General features: G+C 45.8%; 1 protein-coding gene across 3 annotated transcripts in view; it reads right to left on the reverse strand.

Moving 5' to 3' along the window:
* The window catches only part of LOC144768344 (adenosine deaminase-like), a 150,426-nt gene that overhangs the window by 37,004 nt on the left and 90,426 nt on the right, over positions 1–22,996 (reverse strand). For all 3 annotated transcript variants that reach the window (XM_078651930.1, XM_078651929.1, XM_078651928.1), the window contains 2 exons: positions 15,367–15,438; positions 11,520–11,621 (listed from right to left, as the gene is read on the reverse strand). In XM_078651930.1, coding sequence (XP_078508056.1) covers positions 11,520–11,621; positions 15,367–15,438 — 174 coding nt within the window. The remainder of the gene's footprint in view (positions 1–11,519; positions 11,622–15,366; positions 15,439–22,996) is intronic.

The raw sequence follows: 22,996 nt of genomic DNA on the forward strand, positions 1-22,996 counted from the left end.
TAGGAAAATGTGTGAAAAAGAAAAAGGAATATCAGAATGACAAATGATGTTAAGCTGACGCCATACTTGAGTCCAAAAAGTATGGATTTTTGGACAGTCAAAAAGCATATGTTTAAGATCTGCTGACGGAGCAGTACATGACCAACAGGAAGATGGAGTGTTAGGGTCAATCTTATGTAGTTTAGCTGGAGTGATGAGTAGTCTATTGTAAATAAAGAATAAAGTTTGAGTAGTATTAGCTGTTCTAGAAGATTTCCTCACTTTAGTCCAGATTTTATTCCACAGTGGAATAGGGAAAGATGTACCCACGTCAGATTCCCAGCTACATTCAACGTCAGATTTATTACGAGAATCCAGGATATCCATTAATTCTTTATATATTAAGGAAGCCGAAGGAAAATTACTTAGAAATGATGTGGTAATAGGGGATAAAGGAGTATAAGAGGTGGAGAGACAATTATAAGAGGTCTGAGCAACTGCTGTTGAAGATAAGTATTTGGAATGAAATGAAGAGGGAAGAGAAAAGTGAGATTACAATACCGAAAATGGTATACAAATGCCATCTTGAAAAAGTTGGTAAGTCCATTTGAGACCATCGGATAACCACTTTTTCGAAAAAATATATTTAATGCTGAGTTTATTATGTTTATTGTACCAGATGGATGAGTTCATGATTTGTGCACGTTCATCTAAAACAGATGAAAAAAGTGGTTGGAACAGTTTCCGAGTATTTTTAAGAATAGGTAGAGAAAACGACAAAGGTACATGAGAAAGAGAAATAAATTCCTCGAAAGACAAAGGATGAAAAAAGGCTCTCTCGATGTTTACCCACAAAGGGGAAAGTTGAGAATCGATTTCACACTCAGATAATAAAAAGAAGGAATTTCTAAGAAAAAATGAGGAGTGATAGGAGTAAAAATCTGGAAAGTTAACCCCACCCACGTACTAAGGTATTTTAAGTTTACTAAGAGATATCCTAGGAGGTTTATTATGGCATACATGCCATATCTAGTTTTGGTAAAAGACGTACAAGTATTAATGGGTATATTTGATAGGTAGAACAATATTACTGGAATGAGCATCATTTTTATAGAATCTAATCTGCCCACCAGGATAAAAATAAGGAGTGCCAGCGAAAAGTAGAAGAACGTAAAGCAGTTTGTAATTCTTTCAAGTTTAAAGCAACAGTATCTTTAATAGAGGGGGTAAACCAAATTCCAAGATATTTTATTTTAACTGGATTCCCAATGAAAAGAAGAAGATAAGAAATCAGCTTCAAAACATTGCTTGTTCAGAGGGTGGATCGCACATTTGTCATCATTGAGCTTGTGGCCTGAAACAAAGGGCAAAGTCAGTTACTTCTGATAAGAAAGCTGGCAAAGAGGATTGTGGGCTGGAAATAAATAATAAAATTTGGCGGTCGGAGAACGCCAGCCACAATGTCGCTTTTGAATACATGTTAGCGGGGGTATCGGATATACCCCTGATATGGCCTAGGGAGTAACAATTGTTTTGTGGATCCATTTTGTTGTGGCTATCATACCACATGTTCTACACATCCTGCTGCAAATTATCAAGCAATTCTAGGAACTCTAAAGGATATTCAACCTTTCCTCACCTTTCGCTCTGATTGGATTACACACTGACGCAAATAGAGGAGTGGAACGCACGGGTCTAAATACCATCCCTGTCGCAACATCCAACTTGGCCAGGCTTTACTACTTCTAATTCTCTGCATAGTTTCTACATTGCCCTAAAGAAGTCCTGTTTTTTAGGACGAAACGCGTTGGCTGTCTGTCTTGTAAATAAAGAACTAATAAAGGGAAAAAAGAAAAAATTCGACCCGTGTACAACGAGATGGTGGCTTCATAGAGAATTACTATTTAAAGCACTCTTTGAATATTGTTGCAAAGTGGTGCATCTTTGATTTAGTGTTTCATTGTGTGGCCCCTGGTAATAGGAGAATGCTCTTGGACAGGGTGTACATTTGGAGATTTGAACACAAGAATTCAAATTCGCATTTATACAATTTCAATTGGTGAATGTATTGGATTGGTGCCTAATTGGTTGCTCTTTTGGTCCACTGTCCATTTTTGTGTATTTCAACAGTATCTTTAATAGAGGGGGTAAACCAAATTACAAGATATGTTATTTTCATTGGATTCCAATGAAAATAAGAAGATAAGAAATCAGCGTGAAAAAATAGCTTGTTCAGAGGGTGGATCTCACATTTGTCATCACTGAGCTTGTAGCCTGAAACAAGGGCAAAGTCAGTTACTTCTGATAAGAAAGCTGGCAAAGAGGATTGTGGGTTTGAAATGAAAAACAAAGTATCATCTGCGTATGCTGAGATTTTTAACTGATTAGTTCTGTAAGAAAAACCAGTAATGTTTACGTTCGATCTAATTTTTGTTAAAAAAGGCTTTAGGGAAAGGATAAATTAAAGTGGAGATAAAGGCCATCCTTGCTGAACTCCTCGAAGAAGGGGGAAAGAAGGGGAGACAAGACCAGTAGCTAAAATAAAGGACCTGGGGGAGAGGAATTAAATGTTAGATTTGACTAGAGCAATTATGTGCCTTGCTTTCTATGTATTTATGTAATCACATATATTTATTATTATATTTATTATGCAGCTCTGAAGAATTATCTTCCATGAGGCAACTGTGGTGGTGTGATGGGCAGAGTGGTTAACCAGTAGTCTTTCGACTCAGGAAGCCAGCGTTCAAATCTCTGCTACTCCACTTGAATACACAAGACCCAATTAGATATAATTGTGAGAATCTCACAGGTTTGTAATCTCCAATTTTGCCCAATGTCCTATATCCGGTGATTGTGAGCTCCTGCCACAAGAATGTGAAATAGCATGCAGACCTGGGAATACTGGATTCAACTCTTTGTATTTTTTTCATTTTATGGGCAAGTAAAATGTCCAAATCTGCACATATTTACCCCCTGCTTAGATGATGGGTAAATGCGTAGGGGGCTTTTCTCTCAGCTGTGGTGAAGAGGTGGGTGCTGCCTACAGCCACCAAAACTCTCTATCTCTCTCTCTCTCTCTCTGCAAATCCTGGCCTGGTGTCTCTGGAGTGATCGGGCCCAGAGTTTGCAGACCCATTCATTCTATACCTGGAGATTCCAAAAATCCTATAGTTGCCTGGAGCCGTGTTCCTTTTGGGGATACAGCTCCAGACAACTCGCAATGAGGGCTATTAGACGTCCCTCACAAACTACTTTATCTCTATGTCCCTTAATCTGCTAGAACTGGGAGCATGTGCATGTACTCACTGTTAAAGGCTGTACAAACTGTGTCAAATTCTGAAAATGTTGTAATTCAAAAGTCAGGTACACACACCTTTGTATTTGCGATGGTGGGAGGAGAGATGGGCTTAAAATGTCATCATTCAGCAAAATTGGTTAAAAACACTCCGGGAAATTCAGTTTGAAGAACTGTCACATCCGCTTTGCAGGGACAACTCTAATAAAAGGGTGACTTTTGCACCCAAACATAGAAAACCGCCTGGTTTCGGGCTTATTGTACCTTCCTGGACTGCAAAACGCTGTCCAGCTAGATGCAGGATAGCCACAGCAACTCTTATTGGCTGTAGAATTACAATGGTCCTAAAACAGATTTATTTTGATTGGCTAAATTGTGACCCAACTATTATCAATTCAGTGATCTGAATTGTCTCTTTTTTAAAGAGGGCAGGGAAGTAAGGGTTTTAAACAAACGGAGTAAAGTGGGAGAGGGAGTAAGGGTTTGAAAAAACAGACAAAACAAGGGAGATGGACTAGTGGATTGAGAAATTAATAATGAGGGAGTAACGTGCACAAAAATTGGTGTAAAACAAAACGGGAATAAGAGGGTTGACAAAACAAAGTAAAGTGCGAGTGAAAGTAATGGATTTTTTTAAAAAGGAAGTAAAGCAACAAGGGATGTAAGGGATTTGTAAAAAGTGAGTATACAGGGAGGAAGAGTAAGGGGTTTGTAAAAAAGCAGGAATAGAGTGGAAAGGGCATTGTAAACAAAACTGGAGTAAAGTTTGAGGAGGAGAATCATAAGGGGCATGGAAGGCAGAGAAGAGGGTCTTAAAAAAAAAAAAAAAAAAAAAGAACAGGGAGCTAAGGAGGCCCTTGAAATCTACAAGGAAAAAATGGATTTCAGCAGGTTGGTTTCGTCAACCTGGTAAAAGAAATTCTAAAAGAAAAATTTGGCAACCATTTGAATCAAGTTTGTGTTGTATCAAAATCACATTCATCCTTAAGCTCACATAAGTCTACCACCTACCTACCTGAAATGGAAGTGTAGATCTGCTCCGGCCCTCCAAATACCAGACATCCGCCTGCAGGATAAGTCCTGTTTGTCATTCTGCCTGCCAGGGGCCGTATTTCAATAAGTGCCCCGGGGGCGCAATGGGTGTTTGCACCCGCTTTGCGCGCCCCCAAGGCACTTTGGTATTATAGAAGGGGGCGCAGATGCTTGTGCATCCCCTTCTATAATACTGATAGCGCTGGTGCACTTAAAGCGCCAGCGCTACCTTCAGAGGGTGTTCCCTCACTTGCGTAGGGGCGTGCTCTATGCAAATTAGGGAATTCCATTGACTCTGTGCCCGCGCCATATTACAGACGTGGGCACAGAGTTAAAGCAGCCCTCAGGGGGTGCACTGACAGTGCGCCACCTGACAGCAGCCCTCTGCAGGAGGTAAAGGGGGTCCCATGGTCCCCCCAGACATCCCTTGCAGGCGGGTGCAGTCACTGACTGCACTCACCTGCAAGGGGATCTCTATTACCCTGTAAAAGTGAAGGCGGTGCCGCCTGCACTGTGAAAACACTGAGCAGCTGCTCTGAGTTTTCACATGTATCCGCTGCCCCCAGGGCAGCGCTAGTTCGCGGCTTCCCTGGGGGCAGCACATATATCATAATAGGGCGCATTGTGATTGTTTGCGCCTGGCGATCTTTTAAAAGGTGCGCCGGGCACAAACAATCACAATGCATAATAGGGCTACTGGTGTATGGCGAGTTAGGTCCAGCTTTAGCACTGGTGGTGCCCGGTGCAACAAACATTTTTGGTGCCCCCCCCACCCACCATGACATCTTTCTCTACAGATTCCTAACTACCACCCTGCAACAGTGCCCCTCATCTCTACATAGCACCTACCTCACATGTATTTAATTTGTTTTATAGTGCCACTCATTCCAGTGTATGGTGTCAGAGCACTTTAAATGTAAATCATTGTATATGTAATATTTCCTAAATCAGCTAGAATTACAAGGGGTTGAAATCACATCATACACACTTGAAGGCAGCATATTTAAAAGAGTGCTTGGTCCAGAGATGAACAAACTCAGGATTTAAAATGTACCAGAGTGGTTGGGGTTCACTTTACTAATAAGAATGTATTTCTACAAGTAGTGGCCCATGGTAGGAGTGCTGCCGGGCGCTGATGTGGGGCAGGGCGGAGGTAGTAAACTACGGAATACGGCCGCACAGAGTACACAAACAAATGAATAAAACAAATTTCTTTGCGAGTGCTTCATCTGTGCGGCCATATTCCGGAGTTTACTACCCCCCACTCTGCCCCCCACCCCACGTCAGCACCCGGCAGCACTCCCACCCCAGGCAGCTTCTGATTGCTACATAATGTAACCCTTTTTAGCAACATTAGGATAAGGAAAGCCTGGAGAAAAATAACGTTCTAACCTGTACCATGCTATCTACATGCAGCTCTTTCATGGCAGTTCATAGGTCTCTGAGCTATATCAGGATTGTAACTTATGAACTTCATGTAACAAAAGGATCTCTGTGATGAAAGCAGTAACCAACTGATCTATCAATGGAAAACACAGTTCTGTGATCTGCATGATACACATTCTCTGCAGCAGGCACACTAACCCTCTGTGCTACTCTATGGTGAGTCAAAACTGCCACCAGACAAATCTTCAATCTCTCTCCAGCAGGAATATTAATCACCAGAGTTATCTTGTCATTTTTATTGTAGATTGAAATCTGCTGCACAAACAAGGAACTCAGCAGGAGGTGTTTTTAAACCAATAAGTTATTTTCTAAACACAGTGCCACCCTTCCCCCGAGGTTAGCCAGGTGCGGCTGCACCAGTCGCACCGCCCTAAAGCTGGCCCTGTGCCAGGAGGTGACCACAGGACTTCAGCTCATAAAAAAAAAGAGGATGATCAGAAGTTGTCGCGATTCTACTATTCTGATCATACTACACAATCATTCTGAGCCCGATCCGCAAACCCTTTACCATAAGTAGAGATCGCTTACCCTTGCGGGTGTCCTGAATGCTCTCAAATTCCAGCAGCAAGTCAGGTGCCCTCCTGGTTTAATCCAGGTTAACTCAAGAGTTCAGATGTCAGTAGTACCACAAAAATAAGTCACAGCAAAATCTTTGTGAATCAGGCTCTTTCTCTTTTGCAGGTTGAGCCGACTGAAGATCCAGCTTGAGTTATAGACAAAACTAAAGCCAGTGTGCTCTAATGTGGAATGCAGGGTGAGACCTTATTTATTCATTTTTCAGTTTTATACAGCGCAAACTCAACCGTAGGTATTGGAGAGGTTTATATCACCATCAGTTACATTACACTAAAAACTATTATTTTTTTGTAGGCATGGGGAGATCAACCCCCAGATTCATCAAGAACACATTTTGCTATTCCTTAATAGCGTAAAATACCGATTCGCTATTAAGGAATAGCAAAATGCTATGCATCATGAAATCACTAAAAAAATAGCGATTTCTAATAATTCCTTAATTGCGACTCGCAAATTGCGAGTCGCAATTAAGGAATATCACTCCATTCATTCCTATGGGCCTAGAGGCCCATAGGAATGAATGGGAAGACAATCTCAATTTGCTAATTGCAATTAGCGATTCGCAAATTGAGATTGCGATTTCAAGGGTGCAGGGGTGTCCAAAAGACACCCTGTTGAACCCCTGAAATTGATGTGTGCACATATGTTGCGCACACACATGCCCTTAGGGCATGTGTGTGCGCAACATGAAACTTTGAAAAATGCACTTTAGTGCATTTTTCAAAGTTTTTGCAAATTACCACGAAGTTGTACTTCATGGTAATTTGCGTGCCCTAATAGCGAATTTGCTATTTTTTTCACTTTCATGCATTGCATTTGAGGAATCTCAATTTAAGATTCCTTAAATGCAAAGAATCGCAATTTAGCGAATTCTTAATTAGCGATTTTATTTGGGATGATGCATCCCAAATGCAAAAATACCGCTCGCAAAGGGCCAGATTCTCAGAATCTGGCCCTTTGCGAGCGCATTTCGCTTGATGAATCTGGCCCGAGTGATTTGCCAAGAATCACAGGATGTTAAACCGACGCCGAGACTCGAAAATTGGCCCTAGTGTCCATGACCAATGTTGGACTGAAAGCAAGGAAATGCAATTTCCTTGAAAGCAGCGAACATTCCCTTCTTAGTAGTTGCCACCAGTGTACAAACCTGCCTAGATGAAACAGAGAGAGTGCCATTCTTCATGTCTATTTAAATCCTATCTTCTCCTTTGGGAAAGGGTATCTAGGCAGACATTTGAGCCTCAAATGTGACCGCTCAGCCCTCCACAGGGCTTGGTCGCCCCACTCACTGCTGCCGCTCCTGCCTGCCTTTGCCGCCTCCTGCCTGCAGATTCCTTCGCTCGCTGCCCGCTGCTCCTGGGAATTTCCTGCTGCTCCTGGGAATTTCCCGCTGCTCCTGGGAATTTCCCGCTGCCCGCTGCTTCTTGGAATTTCCCGCCGCTGCCTCCCTGTGGCCCCGCCCCCCTGTGATTCCATTTGCCGCCCCGCTCCCGCCACCCAGCTGCTCCTCCCTCCCGGCTCCTTACTTATGACGCCCCCAGAGCGACCGCGCAGCGGACGGGCGCAGCGGGAGCACCGATTGAGCGCCGATGGTGCGCCAAAGGTAAGCCCGTCTGCGACCGTCCGCGCCTGGCCCGCGCCCAGCGCCAGGACCCCTGGCCCTCCCCGCCGAGGCAAGAGGACCCGACTGACATACGACGCCGCCACTCTCAACGCACTCAATGCCGGCCGGACCCACGCCTGCTGCCGAGCCACCCCGAGACGCACCCACAGACCCTTCACCTGCTGCACCTGCAAGTTCACCTGCCTCCGAACCTGCCCCGCACCCGCCAAGACAAACACCAGCAGCAACCACCTCAAGTGCATCCTGATCAACACCCGCTCCGTCCACAGACACGCCGTGGAACTCTGGAACCTCCTCGACGCTACATCACCGGACGTCGCCTTCCTCACGGAAACCTGGATGAACGCCTCCTCTGCACCCGACATCGCCATCGCCATCCCGGACGGGTACAAGATCATCAGGAGGGACCGCATCAACCAGACAGGAGGTGGCATCGCCATCGTCCACAGGAACACCATCCGCATCACGACCGATGCCAACGACTCCTTCGCCGCAGCCGAACATCTCCACTTCCAGATTCACACCGAACCTAAGACGACCCTCAGAGGCACCCTCGTCTACAGACCCCCGGGACCACGCACACAATTCAGCGAAGACATCACAGACTTCATCAGCCCGCACGCCCTCCCCTCCACCGACTACATCCTCCTCGGGGACCTCAACTTCCACCTGGAGAACAACAAGGACCACAACACCACCGCCCTGCTGGAAAACCTCGCCAACCTCGGACTCAAGCAACTGGTCAACACCCCCACCCACTACGCCGGCCACACGCTTGATCCCGTCTTCTCTTCCAGCAAGTACATCACCTTCAGCCACGCCACCGGACTCCACTGGACCGACCACAGCTGCGTCCACTTCAGCTTCAGAAAGAACACGATCCACCACCACCAGCTACAGGTACCTCACAGGAATTGGAGCAAGATCACCGCAGACCAGCTCACCACCTCCCTCAGCCAGAGCCCACCCGCCAACACAACGGACCCCAACGAAGCAGCCCGCAACTTCACACAGTGGCTGACCGCCTGCGCCGACGACCTCGCGCCACTAAAGAACCCTCCCAGCAGACCCAGAAGCAAGAAGGCATCCTGGTTCACCGACGACCTCAAGGACTCCAAGAAGACCTGCCGCACCCTCGAGAAAGCCTGGCTCCTCGACCGGACCACCGACAACATGACCGCCCTCAAACACGCTACCCGCAAGCACCACCAGCTCATCCGCACCACCAAGAAGAAATCCCTGAAGGAACGACTGGACAACAACGCCCACGACAGCAAAGAGCTCTTCACTATCGTCAAGGAGTTCTCCAACCCCAGCACCGGCACCAACGACATCACTCCGTCACAAGACCTCTGCGACTCCCTCGCCTCGTTCTTCCACCGCAAGATCGCCGACATCCACAACAGCTTCGACTCACCACCCACGCACCCAACCGTCGAACCAACGCCCCCCACCGCCACCCTTCGCACCTGGACCACGGTGACCACCGAAGACACAGCCCGCACGATGAACACCATCCACTCCAGATCACCGACCGACCCCTGCCCACACCACGTCTTCAACAAGGCCGACTCCACCATCGCACCCCAACTCCGGAACATCATCAACGCCTCCTTTAACACCGCCACCTTCCCGGAGAGCTGGAAGCACGCCGAGATCAGCGCCCTCCTGAAGAAACCTACAGCGGACCCCACCGATCTCAAAAACTTCCGCCCCATCTCGCTCCTCCCTTTTCCTGCTAAAGTCATCGAGAAGATCGTCAACAGACAGCTGACCGCCTTCCTCGAGACGAACGGATCCCTCGACTCCTCGCAGTCCGGCTTCAGAGCCAACCACAGCACCGAGACCGCCCTCATCGCAGCCACCGACGACATCCGGACCCTGCTCGACAAGGGGGAAACAGTGGCCCTCATCCTCCTGGACCTCTCCGCTGCGTTTGACACGGTCTGCCACCGCACCCTAGTCCAGCGCCTCAGCAACATCGGTATCCAAGAGAAGGCACTGGAGTGGATCATCTCGTTCCTCGCCGGAAGAACACAAAGAGTCCGCCTCCCCCCGTTTCGCTCCGAGGCCACCGAAGTCATCTGCGGCGTCCCGCAAAGATCTTCACTCAGCCCCACCCTCTTCAACATCTACATGAAACCTCTCGCAGCCATCGCACGCCAGCACAACCTCAACATCATCTCTTACACCGACGACACCCAGCTGATCCTCTCCCTCACCAGAGACCCCGACACCGCCAGAACCTGCCTACACGAAGGGATGAAAGACGTCGCCGAGTGGATGAAGGACAGCCGCCTGAAACTGAACTCGGACAAGACGGAAGTCCTCATCCTGGGATCTTCGCCTTCCACCTGGGACGACTCCTGGTGGCCCCCAGCCCTGGGCACCGCACCCAAGCCAACCGACCACGCACGCAACCTGGGCTTCATCCTGGACCCCTCCCTCTCGATGACCAGACAAGTCAACGCCGTCTCCTCATCGTGCTTCAACACCCTGCGTATGCTTCGCAAGATCTTCCGCTGGATCCCGACCGAGACCAGGAAGACTGTCACCCAGGCACTCGTCACCAGCCGACTGGACTACGGAAACGCCCTCTACGCCGGAACCACAGCCAAGCTACAGAAAAGACTCCAGCGCATCCAGAACGCCTCCGCCCGACTCATCCTGGATGTCCCCCGACGCAGCCACATCTCCAGCCACCTGAGGAACCTGCACTGGCTCCCCGTCGACAAGAGGATCACGTTCCGGCTCCTCACCCACGCACACAAGTCTCTCCATGACCTGGGCCCCAAGTACCTCAACGACCGCCTGACCTTCTACACGCCCACCCGCCAGCTACGGTCCACCAGCCTTGCCCTAGCAGCCGTACCACGCATCCGAAGAGCCACCGCCGGAGGAAGATCCTTCTCTTACCTGGCTGCCGAGACTTGGAACTCCCTCCCCATCCACCTTCGGCTGACCCAGGACCATCTCGCCTTCAGGAAACAACTCAAGACCTGGCTGTTCGAGCAGTAGCATACCCCTCCCCCCAAGCGCCTTGAGACCCTCCCGGTGAGTAGTGCACTATACAAATGGCATGATTGATTGATTGATTGATTCATTTGAAGATGGGATGTTTTGCGTGACAAGTGCTCCTACTTGCAAGAACATAGATCAATATAACACATGTATTCACAGATACTTGCACAACCCCCAGTATTTAGTACACATTAGGGCCACTGCTGATTCTGGTTACTAATAAACCAGTATCTCAGGTTCAGCTCTTCCATATGACGAGGTAAGGAAGGAAAATGACGTTGCCACCAAGTAATTGTACTAAATAATAGGAAAAGGCCAGCAACATTTCTATGTATGGGGAGCTATGCAGAAGCAAAATAAAATTTTGCTTGGAGTGCAGAAAATATCTGGGCCATATCTGTTCAAATGTATGTGATTGTTATAAGCAGGAAACATATAAAATGTAACAAATATGGAACCTTACAACTAAAATAAGATCTAGGAGTAGGAGAGATGTTCTCTATTTCCTGTAACATTAACTCATATTTCAAAGCGCATGACACTTACCTCAAAATGTATTTTCTTTCCCAACAACTCTTTGTAGAGAACTGGGTCTTGGATGGTGTGATAACCATGTCCAATTCGTTCAGCCTTTAGTATTTCCACTGCCTTTCAAAACAAAATATTTTATTTAATGTTGATTTGTTTAATATTCATTTTATTGGCTTATTTGTGCACTGTACATGAAATAGATTCAACAGCGAATATATTGGCATGTAACTTATAAACATGTCTGTACCATATATGAGGCCAACTTCCATCATATGTTCAACCGAGAACGGTTTCTTATTGAGCGTCTGGTGCTGTCAATATAGCACAACATTGCCAACATATGAGCACAGTCTTAATCTGTAAATATATTTTATGAATGTTGCTCGACGCTCACCAGTTTGAATCCAATCCAACTAAATGAACACGTCACTTACAAATATGTCAAAGACACACAACTATCCTAAAAATACGACATACAATGTGGCTCATGCTTCACTCCCTGAGGCTATGAAGGGACTTGGCAGTTATAATCTGTACATCCCTCAGTAAGACATGGTATCTAAAATACAACATATCTTTACATTAACAGCCATGTCGATGTTGAGTCATGCCGTACTTAAGTTATCTGATATCTAAAGACAGTGTGCACCATTTTGTGCGACACAAGGGTATATTTACAAGGGGATGGGGCCACCAGAACATCACTTTTAACAATGTTCTGGCGGCGCTATGCCCTTCTCCACCTTTACAAAGCGGCACTGTAGCACTTTGCGTGGCTTATTGCCGCCTTGTAAATACGGCCCAGTTACACGCATCACTTAGCGTGAAAGAGAGGTGAAATGGGTGTTGCGGTGGGCGTTCCACTGCAACATCCATTGTTTTTTGACGCTGCCCAAGATTTACAAGGATCTGTAAATTTGAGGCAGCGCCATAAACTAATGCGTTGCGATAGCAGGCGTCAGAATGGCACAGCGAGGAGAAATACTTTTATTTCTTCTTGTTTTTGCTTTTTCTATGTGTGCTGCATGCAGCACACATAGAAATAGCAAAACGCCTTTAATGATTGTTTATGGGCAGGAAGGTGACCCTGCTAGAGAAAACACAGGGGTGCACCATATTGTTGTAAATACGGCACATCCCTGCATTTGGGAAATGTCAGAGCTCGGCGCTGCCAAATTTGGCACAGCTCCGCCCTCCGATATTTCCTTGTAAATGTGCCCCCACAGTGTGATGAAGCTGCATGAAGCATTGCAAGTCCCCAGCACTCAGTTTAGTACCCAGCTGAAAGTCCAGTCCTGGGCAAACTCTTTCAGGCTTATGAATATGGATAAATCGGTTGCAGTGTGAGGCTGGATTGCCTCCTCTACTGTTGTAGCAGATATCTCACTGTGTTTTTAAAATATAAGTGCATGGGCCCTCTGTTTTTAAAACATAAGTGCATGGACCATCTGTTTTTTAAACATAAGTGTACAGGCCCTGTGTTTTTAAAACATAAGTTCACAGGCCATCAGTTAAAAAAAATCAGTGCGCGGGCTCTGTGTTTTTAAAACATAAGTGCACGGGTCCTGTGTTTTTAAAACAGAATTGCACGGGCCCTGTGTTTTTAAAACATAAGTGGATTGACCCTATGTTTATAAAACAGAAGTGCATGGGCCCTGTGTTTTTAAAACAGAAGTGCACAGGCCCGGAGTTGTTAAAACATAAGTGCACGGGCCCGGTGTTTTTAAAACATAAATGCACAAGCCCTGTGTTTTTAAAACATAAGTGGATGGGCGCTGTGTTTTTTTAAACATAAGTGCACGGGCTTGGAGTTTTTAAAACATAAGTGCACGGGCCCTGTGTTTTTAAAACAGAAGTGCACGGGCCCTGTGTTTTTAAAACATAAGTGGATTGACCCTATGTTTATAAAACAGAAGTGCATGGGCCCTGTGTTTTTAAAACAGAAGTGCACGGGCCCGGAGTTGTTAAAACATAAGTGCACGGGCCCGGTGTTTTTAAAACATAAGTGCACAGTCCTTGTGTTTTTAAAGCATAAGTGCACAGCACCTCAGTTTAAAAAAAATCAATCAGTACATGGGCTCTGTGTTTTTAAAACATAAATGCTTGGGCCCTGTTTTTTTAAAACATAAATGAATGGGCCCTCTGTTTTTAAAACAGAAGTGCATGGGCCCGGAGTTTTTCAAACATAAGTGCACGGGCCCTGTGTTTTTAAAGCATAAGTGCACGTGCCCGGAGTTTTTAAAACATGAGTCCATGGGCCCTGTGTTTTTAAAACACAAGTGAACGGGCCCTGTGTTTTTAAAACATAAGTGCATGGGCCCTGTGTTTTTAAAACATTAGTGCATGGGCCCTGTGTTTTTAAAACATTAGTGCACGGGCCCTGTGTTTTTAAAACATTAGTGCATGGGCCCTCTGTTTTAAAAAAATAAATGCATGGGCCGTGTGCTTTTAAAACATAAGTGCACAGGCCCGGAGTTTTTAAAACATAAGTGCACGGGCCCGGTGTTTTTAAAACATAAGTGGATGGGCGCTGTGGTTTTTGAAACATAAGTGCTCGTCCCCGGAGTTTTTAAAACATAAGTGGATGGGCCCTGTGTTTTTAAAACAGAAGTGCATGGGCCATCTGTTTTTAAAACATAAGTGCACAGGCCCTCAGTTTTAAAAAAAACAATCAGTGCATGGGCTCTGTGTTTTTAAAACATAAATGCTTGGGTCCTGTTTTTTTTAAAACATAAATGGATGGGCCCTGTGTTTTTAAAACAGAAGTGCATGAGCCCTGTGTTTTTAAAACGTATGTACACGGGCCCTGTGTTTTTAAAACGTAAGTGCACGGGCCCTGTGTTTTTAAAACATAAGTCGATGGGCCTTGTGTTTTTAAAACATAAGTGCACTGGCCCGAGTTTTTAAAACATAAGTGCACGGGTCCGGAGTTTTTAAAACATAAGTGGATGGGCCCTGTGTTTTTATAACAGAAGTGCATGGGCCCTGTGTTTTTAAAACATAAGTGCATGGGCCCTGTGTTTTTAAAACATAAGTGGATGGGCCCTGTGTTTTTATAACAGAAGTGCATGGGCCCTGTGTTTTTAAAACATAAGTGCATGGGCCCTGTGTTTTTAAAACATAAGTGCATGAGCCTTCCTCTTTCTTCCACCACCACACACGTCTTTTATCTTTGGCTCACTGATGTAGTTTGTTTTCTACCCAGCTTTCTCTCTCAGTCCCTGTATTGCTATATTTCTCTTATACTTCCTTTCTCCATTTTCTAGATTTCTCGTAATGCATAAAAAAGTCCCGCTCCCGCAAAAATGTGAGCAATGGTGCCACACCTTCAATGTTCCGGTTGTGATTGGCTGTGTGCCAAATTCTCGAATACAAAAAATATGGGCCTGCAATGATATAGACTGCAATATATCAACTTGTGCAATGACGCTAAGCTCAGCATGCACAGAGGAGTGTAGGGTTACTATTCCAACTCCACATGTAGTCGCCTTAACGATGTTGTGAGTAAATATCTTATGTTCTATATTTTTGCAGGATGATATTATAAAGTCAATATTTAAGTACCACGCCTTGTTAAAGGTCACAGTAGTTAATTATACAAAAACAAGTCTTTGTGCATTGTAAAAAACTTTCAATACAATGCAGGCACAATTTGCTGCAGTGGTTTGCACTGGTGCAGATTGTGTTTGCATTTGGTTCAAGGATATTTGTCCTGTTAAAATGAATGAATGTGACAACTGTAAGGATGAGTTTCTCTAGGCCCATTTTCCAGTGGCATTTGGTTGTTATTATTTCACGATAAAATCATTGATCTAAACAGATAAAGCCGCTATCCTTTTCTCATCTGCATTTTTATTCTTACCTCCTTGACCACAGATGGGGGACCGGCTTCTCCAGCGTGAACAGTTCTATGGATGCCACAACGTACAGCCTCCTGCAAACACACATGACAAAGGTATCTGAGAACCAGGGTTAAAGTTACTGTAGATACTCCTAAGACTGACTGACATCAGACGTATACACGACTGAATATAGAGTTTGTGACAATGTGGTGGTATATGACGGAAAAGGTCAGGATCAGTTTCTCCAGCACCCTGATTATGCTTTGCCTAGATACAGAGAAAAGACTAACACAAGCAGGACCGTCACAAAAGCAGGGGCGGCTCCTCCGCAATGGCGGAGCAGCATCGCCCCACTCGCTTTGAGCCAGCAGGTGAAAATTAAAATGATTACCTAAATCGTTTTGTTGTTCATTTGCCCGCTCTGAGCCAGCGCGTTCAGGGAGGGGTTGGGCCGAGGCATGGGATGGGGGAGGGGGAGTGCTATGTGAACTCGCTAAGTGCGCATATGTGTTTGGCCGGCCATCTCAGGCTGGCCAAACACAAATGCATACTTAGGTTTCTGCAGCCCGGCTGCATTGAACAGACTCCCTGGTCTGAGTGGAGCGTGTTTTCAGCCCGCTCAGACCAATTAATGCCCTGATCTCATAGCATGAGAGCAGCGTGGGGATTGCACAGGGAGTATGTCCCAGTGTATGCTAGGAGGCTGGGACCAAGAAGAGAACACTGAGGACCGACACGACGCAGAGGCGGCCGCAGCTCAGGTAATTGTTTTAATTTTTTTTTTTATTATTAACCTCCCCTCCACGCGCTCACCCTCCCACGCTCCCTCGCACTCCCTCCACCCACCCTACCACCTCTTCTTTGTGTAGGCCGCCACTGCACAAAAGAAGGCAGATGGGGGCCTTGCCTCAAGCCCCCCACATTTTACATGTTTTTTGAATGTCAAAACAGAAGTCAGGATTTACTTTTTTATGCATCTAACGTGGCAACGCCACTATGCAGTGCCAAAAACTGTGGTTTCTTTCCTCAGAGTGGTCTTTTTAATTCTGAGGTGCTCCTTTCTTCAGGGACAATAAATCATCAAGACCGATAACCCTATATAAATAGTCCTTGATCTCGACAGATCAGGGTCGAAGGTTGAGGTGGGCCACTATTGTTCCAGAGTTTTTTGTTCAACAGCTGATTTCCTCATGTCAACCGGATCTCTTTATATGTCCGCTTGAAGATGAATCGTCACACAGCATTCTGGCGTCTTCCTTTAACATCTGTAGGTCTATTAAATCCGCGCTTTGTAAAACAGCCAATCCTGGTGAACGCATGCAGAAAAATGGTTTGACAGCCAGTGCTCGAAAACCCACAAGGCCCTTTGGCTCAATTTAAAAACGAGTCATTGGAAAAGTTACTAACTGCCAGTAGGCAACACGACAGCTCTGTATTTTGGAGCACCGTTAGTTCTCCTCTTTTAAGTAATGACCATCTCTCCAACCAGGCCTGTACCATCCCTCCCCAGGGTTGACCATTTGCGGCTATTTATAGCCGAGATGAGGAGCCGGACCCATTAAAAGGCCCCCAGACAGACGACCAGGTTATTTAAAGCTTACCGGAGGTCAAAGCTGCTATCTCCCAATTACCATCTAATAAGGCTTCGGGGCCTGACGGGGTACGAGGGGACCTTTTCAAAATCTGTATTGACCTATGGGCACCGTTACTGACACTACTTCTAAACGCCGCAACCGCTGGCCCTCTCCCGCCAACCTGGTCCTATTCGATAATAGTTCCATTTTTAAAAAAGAGCAGTAGATCGGACCCAGCATGTTTCAGGCCCATCTCCCCTATAGACTCAGAGGTGAAAATCATTGGCCGGATTGGGCCGAGGATAGAGGTTTTTTGTCCCGGTCGGGAGACCATAGAGAAAACTCTTAACTTTTATTTATTAACATGTAAATACACTAAGATTAAAAGAGGGCAGTCCATCTGGCCTTCATGGACCTTAGCTCTGCTTTTGACAGATGGCTTTAGTCCATGATGGAACAGATGGAAGTGGATCCGGTTTTAGTATGATTCCTGCGTGATTTGCATACTGACCTTTCAGCCAGCGTCAGGTTTGGGAGTACACTGAGCATTTTATATTGCAACACTGGGTGCGACAAGGTTGTATTTTAGCCCGTTTTTAATACATTTTTGATTTCAATCACATATAGCGAGCCTTGTCAGCACCAGGTGTGGACGTTCCTAAAACAGGAGGCCGTCCCATACTTGCCTTGCTATATGGGGATGATACTGTTTTAATTGCCCGTACAGCTAAAAGCTTACATAAACTTCTTATCCTTTTTATTAACTTTATGAGCACCCTTGACATGTCAACAAACTTTTCCAAGTCACACGTTATGAAATATCGCCCCCCTAACACTAAAACAATGAAACACATAGTCGAAGGCCAACAGATTCGTCAGGTAGAAAACTTCAAGTATCTGGGTTTTTTATTAGATTCGGTGCTGAAGTGGCACTCACTCATATCTCAGAATGTTTTGTTCTTTAATAGAGTGACATTCAGTTTTAAAGATTATTCCCGTCAGCTCAGACGCACTCAAATCCAATTGGTCCTGGAAATTTACACAGGGACAAGAGCATCCCCTTAGTGGAATATGGGGATATGAACGGGTTGCCCCTATCCATGCAGCTGAAAATAAATTTTTAAGAGGTCTATTAGGGGTCTATTAGGGGTCCTCCAAAGTGTTCCCTCTGACATTGTCCATGAGGAGCTAAGCTTGGACTTTCTTATTGACCAGCTATGCCTTGGTCCTTTAAAGCTCTGGAACTCAATCTGGTTAAAAGGAGGAACTTAGTTTTAGCAAATTAATTCTGCAGGATTTTTAAATATTTGAAAAATCCTCTCTGATCCCTTGGCTGGCGTATGTGGCATGTAACCTGCGGGCCCTAGGATGGTCCGATCTGTATGACATTCTCTCTGTTTTAAGTCGCTCTGTGGGCAAAAAGGTCGAAACAGCGTTTAGGGTCAAGTTGGCATCAGAGTGCAAGGACCTTGCACTAACAAAACATTTCTATGTGACATGCATTTTTAGTGCAAACTGTCAGCTATATCGAACCATTTTTAACCTGGAACATGACGCGCCATCAACGTCGTCTGCTGACCCATTTCAGGTTGAATCTATTTCCCCGACTAATTCTCGCTAATCAAGGTTGTTTTCCGAATTTGGACCTGCCCCTCTGCGAATGTGACAACACAACGATTAACAGTACTTTACATGTCACTATGCTTTGTCCAAAATACAATATTCTGCAGCACAAGTTTCTGTTTCCGATTTTAAGGTCAATGAATTTTACCCAAGTTAGGCCTGCTCTGCTGATTTTACATTTCTTAAACTCTCCTTCTGTATGTTTTTTCCTTTTACGCTTTCTAAAAGGGGTTTTAATACACAAATGAGTCTGACTATGACAACCTGTTTGTTAATTGTAATGATATCTTATGTCTTTTATGGTTTTATCTTTAAAACTGAATAAAGAAATTTGAGTGAGTGGACTTTTGCGGCCCTACAGCGGATGGTGCAAGCGCCAAAGTAGTGGTGCTGCCGCCCTCCAGATTAGGACTTCAATCCTGGTCTGACAGGTAGTCCTGCCACGGTCTGGCATGCCACATTGTGCAGAAACTAGGGGTGTAAATCCAGAGGGCCACTACATATACCCCCTGCATGCACCACCGGGCCCAGATGCAGCAGGGGGCGTTGCCTATATGTCACCCTTTTCATGGCGGGCACACCGTCATAACAAGCATTTGCAATGCAATAGGTCTCGCATTAGGAAAGTTTGAGCTATTAGTATTGTAAATGACACATTTTTTATTTATGTGTTGGTTTTTGAGAATAGCGAAATGAATAGCTTTGTCATTTATAATGCCAATAGTTTTAACTTTCACAAATGTGACATCTTTAGCATTTGTAATGCAATAGGTGTGGTATTTACATGACTTAGATGTATTGATATTACAAAGAACAATGGCTTTTATTTTTTTAAATAATTAATACTTAAATAAAAGTGATTGTAATTTATAATGGCACTAGCTTAAATTTTTGTAAATAACTTTTGGGAAGATTATGTTAATTGTATTTTATTGTGACGAAAATCCAAGAACAGAAGTGAAATATGAACATCTTTTGGTGACATTTGTAATAAAGCGTGAAACATTGAGATAACATATTTGAACCAGTTGTTGCATACCAGACTTCAACATCAGCCAATCGCGTTGATAAAGAGGTTCTAATGCGCACGATTCCAACGATTGCAAGTTGTGTACGATCGAATTTTGAGCAATATGTTCCTGTGACGTGCAGCAAGTTTTCCCTGTTGCAAAACACGATAATGGATGCCTATATAATGCGATATGTAATATTGCTCCGAGCGCAGACGGAACCTATGAACCGCACCCCGCCCCCGCCAGCGAATCCAGCTCAGAGGAGAGGCGGCCCGCTGTGACCACGGCGGCTGGGACACGCTAGTAGCCAGAAGGAGGCGTGCTCGCGACAGGCTGGGGAGCGCGCGCACATGTTCCAGGCAGCGACGGAGGCCTGGCGCGCACCGCCTCCTTGTGCCGTGTCGCGCGCCGTGGGTCTCGTCCCCTTTTCCTCTTCCCAGTGTGTGCACCGCGGGGGCCTGTTTCCTACGCTGGGGGCTTGCAACCGCCGCTCCCTGCGATGTTGGCGGAGGCTGGAGTAAGTACCGATTGTATGGCAGATCTCCCGATGCATGGGGCGGAGGTGTGGGTCTGTGTGTGCGTGCAGGGGGGGTTAGGGGGCAGCGGCGTGTGTATGCATGCCTATCTGTATGTGTGTGTGTGGTGGGGGCGGCAGCATGTGTACGTGTGCCTGGCTTTGTGCGCACGGGAATGTGTGGCATGAGATGGGCACGGCGCCGTGCGCGCCCACGAGGTGAAATCTGCGCTCGTGCCCCTATCGTGTCTACATTCCAAGAAACGGGCAGCAATAGGTCTCGAGCAGACTCTGCTCGACCTAAAAAACCCATGTTTACTGCAATCAATAAAAGTACTGCCTCGCGGAAATAATGTGTTATGTAGCATACTATAAAAGAATCAACCTGCCTATGTAAACAAAACCAAGTTTCAGAAAACAATACAAGACAACCCATCAAAACACCCGTTTAAGTCTATTTCCAAACACCACTCAACAGAGGGGAAATTCAACAATTGGCATCACACAGGTCAACCTCTTCACATTACTTATTGCACATACGATGCGAAATAAAACCGAACAGCAGGTTATAAACATATAACCAGGTATTTAAAATAAACATATTGTTTGTTACACAACTCAGTTCGTAATCTCGGGCGAAACTTTGTAAAACTGTGCATTTCCGATCATTGATAGTGCATATATGTCCGGGAACTTTAGGTCATCCGACACGGAATAATCTTGCCATCCGCACTGATCAAGAGTAAACAAGTGAGTCATAAATACACATTCAACAAAGTTCACAATCGAGAGCCGATGGGTGAGCAATTTTTAAGACTCAAACGCACAACTTCATCTACTTTAGAAACACGAATGTATGCAATCAAGAAGTGCCCACATTCTCAACTAGCGGGGCACTATAATAAACTTTCTGATAAAGTTAAACATGTGCTGCCAAGCTTGGGCGCTCGTTTGCAGGAGTCACGTTGGCGAGTTGACCTTTATCGTTTAGTAAAAAGCGGACCTGGTAAAAAAGGTAGTGCGTGGTGTGCCACTAAGTATTAACAACAACGACGAGCGAGGAGCCGCATGTTTTTAGCATCCTGGGGCTAAAAGAGCAGAGTGACTCCTACTGCAAAAGTCTGGGAGATGAGAGTTCCAAGCGAGACTGTCAAAACAGGCGCCTTACGGGACTTCTGCACGCCACTCTCTCGGTCTCTTCCATTAGGGTAGGGCGTTTTACAAATAAATATCCAGTTCTTTCAATGGTATTCTGAAAAGGTATATGAGGAAACATCGAGATTAAAGAAGTAAATAGCACAACTGGGTAACGAAAGGTGAGGGGTTGATCTCCGTTTATTTAAAAGACATAAGTTGAACAATGAAAGTACCTTGAAACACAAAATGCTTAGAATGCCATCCATCCTGTTAAAGTTAGATTGTTTTTCTTCTTCAACAAACGGTCATGCCATAGGTAGGGAGTGCAGAGAATATGCTAGGACTGAAGACAACGTGTATCAAAGCTATTCTAAGACATGATTGCCTGGAGTGGATTGGGGGGAGGGAGGGCACAGTCTTGTGGGTAGAAGAATGCAAGTCACATCGAGCAGCAATGGGAAGGTCAAAAGCAGGTAAGAAATGTTCCATGTCCATACACAAGAACTGCTCTTCGTGCATATGTAATTATCAAATTAAAATTAGATTCACTGAAGAGCATGCACTTTTAGAAACAAGTGTCCATTTGTTGGGTGTGCTTTAAACTTTATGTTCCTTTAAAAAAAACAGGTGATCATAAAAGTAGGTTACTGTTATGACTGTGACATAAAAAGCACTATACAAAGATAAAAAGCAATGGCTTCGGTGCTACCGACACATAGTTAATGTTTCCATCAGCTTCTCTTAAAAGCAAATAGCCCTGGAGTTCATATACGTTTTAAAATAGTGTTTTATGATTGTGGCTAATACGGTCTCTAACTGTGTGTTTTTGTCGGGATAAGGTAAGAAATTATATTGGCTAACAAAAAACGGGTTATTGGCTAACAAAAAACGGGTGTGGATCAGACAGCACAACTAGTCTCGCAACACAGCTAGGAGACCTCACCAGTGTCCCCACTAAGTGTGCTTCCTAAAAGCAGCAGACCCTCCCTTGAGTCACAATCACGCCAGACCATGCGTGCACGGATGAGGATAAATAATGCGCCAGTAACATCCTCTGAGAGCCACCCGCCCAGGGACTGTTGCACCCACTGGCCGAGCCTGGCTGCAACCAGAAACCAAAGGCGAAACTACAGAACAGATAAGCAGCCACCAGAACAAACACAGGAAGGAAAAACATGGCCAGCGACACCTGCAGGGGCACCATAACAACCGGCAACTGGGAGCGGCGCAGCCCTGAGCCGTGGGGATCGGCTCTGGGTATTGAGGATAGCGGGGAGGGCGAGCGGGAGAAGGAAAGCGTGGCTGACTGGGGCGAGGGAACACAGACATTAACTTTACACCCGCCTTCATGGCCGGGTGCAGCCGCAGCGAGGGATGGGTGCAGTTTAAAAAAAAAAGTTATGGGGGAGCTTTAGCCGAGGGACACCACATCGGTGAACGGGTCTGGAGTTTGACCCCTCTCTGAACCACTTTCCTTGTCGGCAGCGCCACTCGCTTTGTGCGGGGTTGCCCACCAGCACCAACCGCCCGCGGCTCCTCCCAGGTCACCCCATGAGCGCTCGGACTCACCGACTCCAACCAGCAGCAAAGCCGCCAAGGGCAGCAGAGGAGGTGCTCGGATCCCCATCCTACAGGCGGCGGCTGGAACGAGAAGAAGGGGCAGGCGACGGATCCGCGTACTCGCTCCCAAGCGGCCGCTGCCAACTCCAACAACAGGATAGCCTGAGGCGGCGGCGGCAGCAGCAGGTGAAGGCGCGTCACTTCCGGTCGGACAGCGAGGGATGAGTCG

This window comes from Lissotriton helveticus, chromosome 7 (genome assembly GCF_964261635.1).
Source record: "Lissotriton helveticus chromosome 7, aLisHel1.1, whole genome shotgun sequence".
NCBI lineage: Eukaryota > Metazoa > Chordata > Amphibia > Caudata > Salamandridae > Lissotriton > Lissotriton helveticus.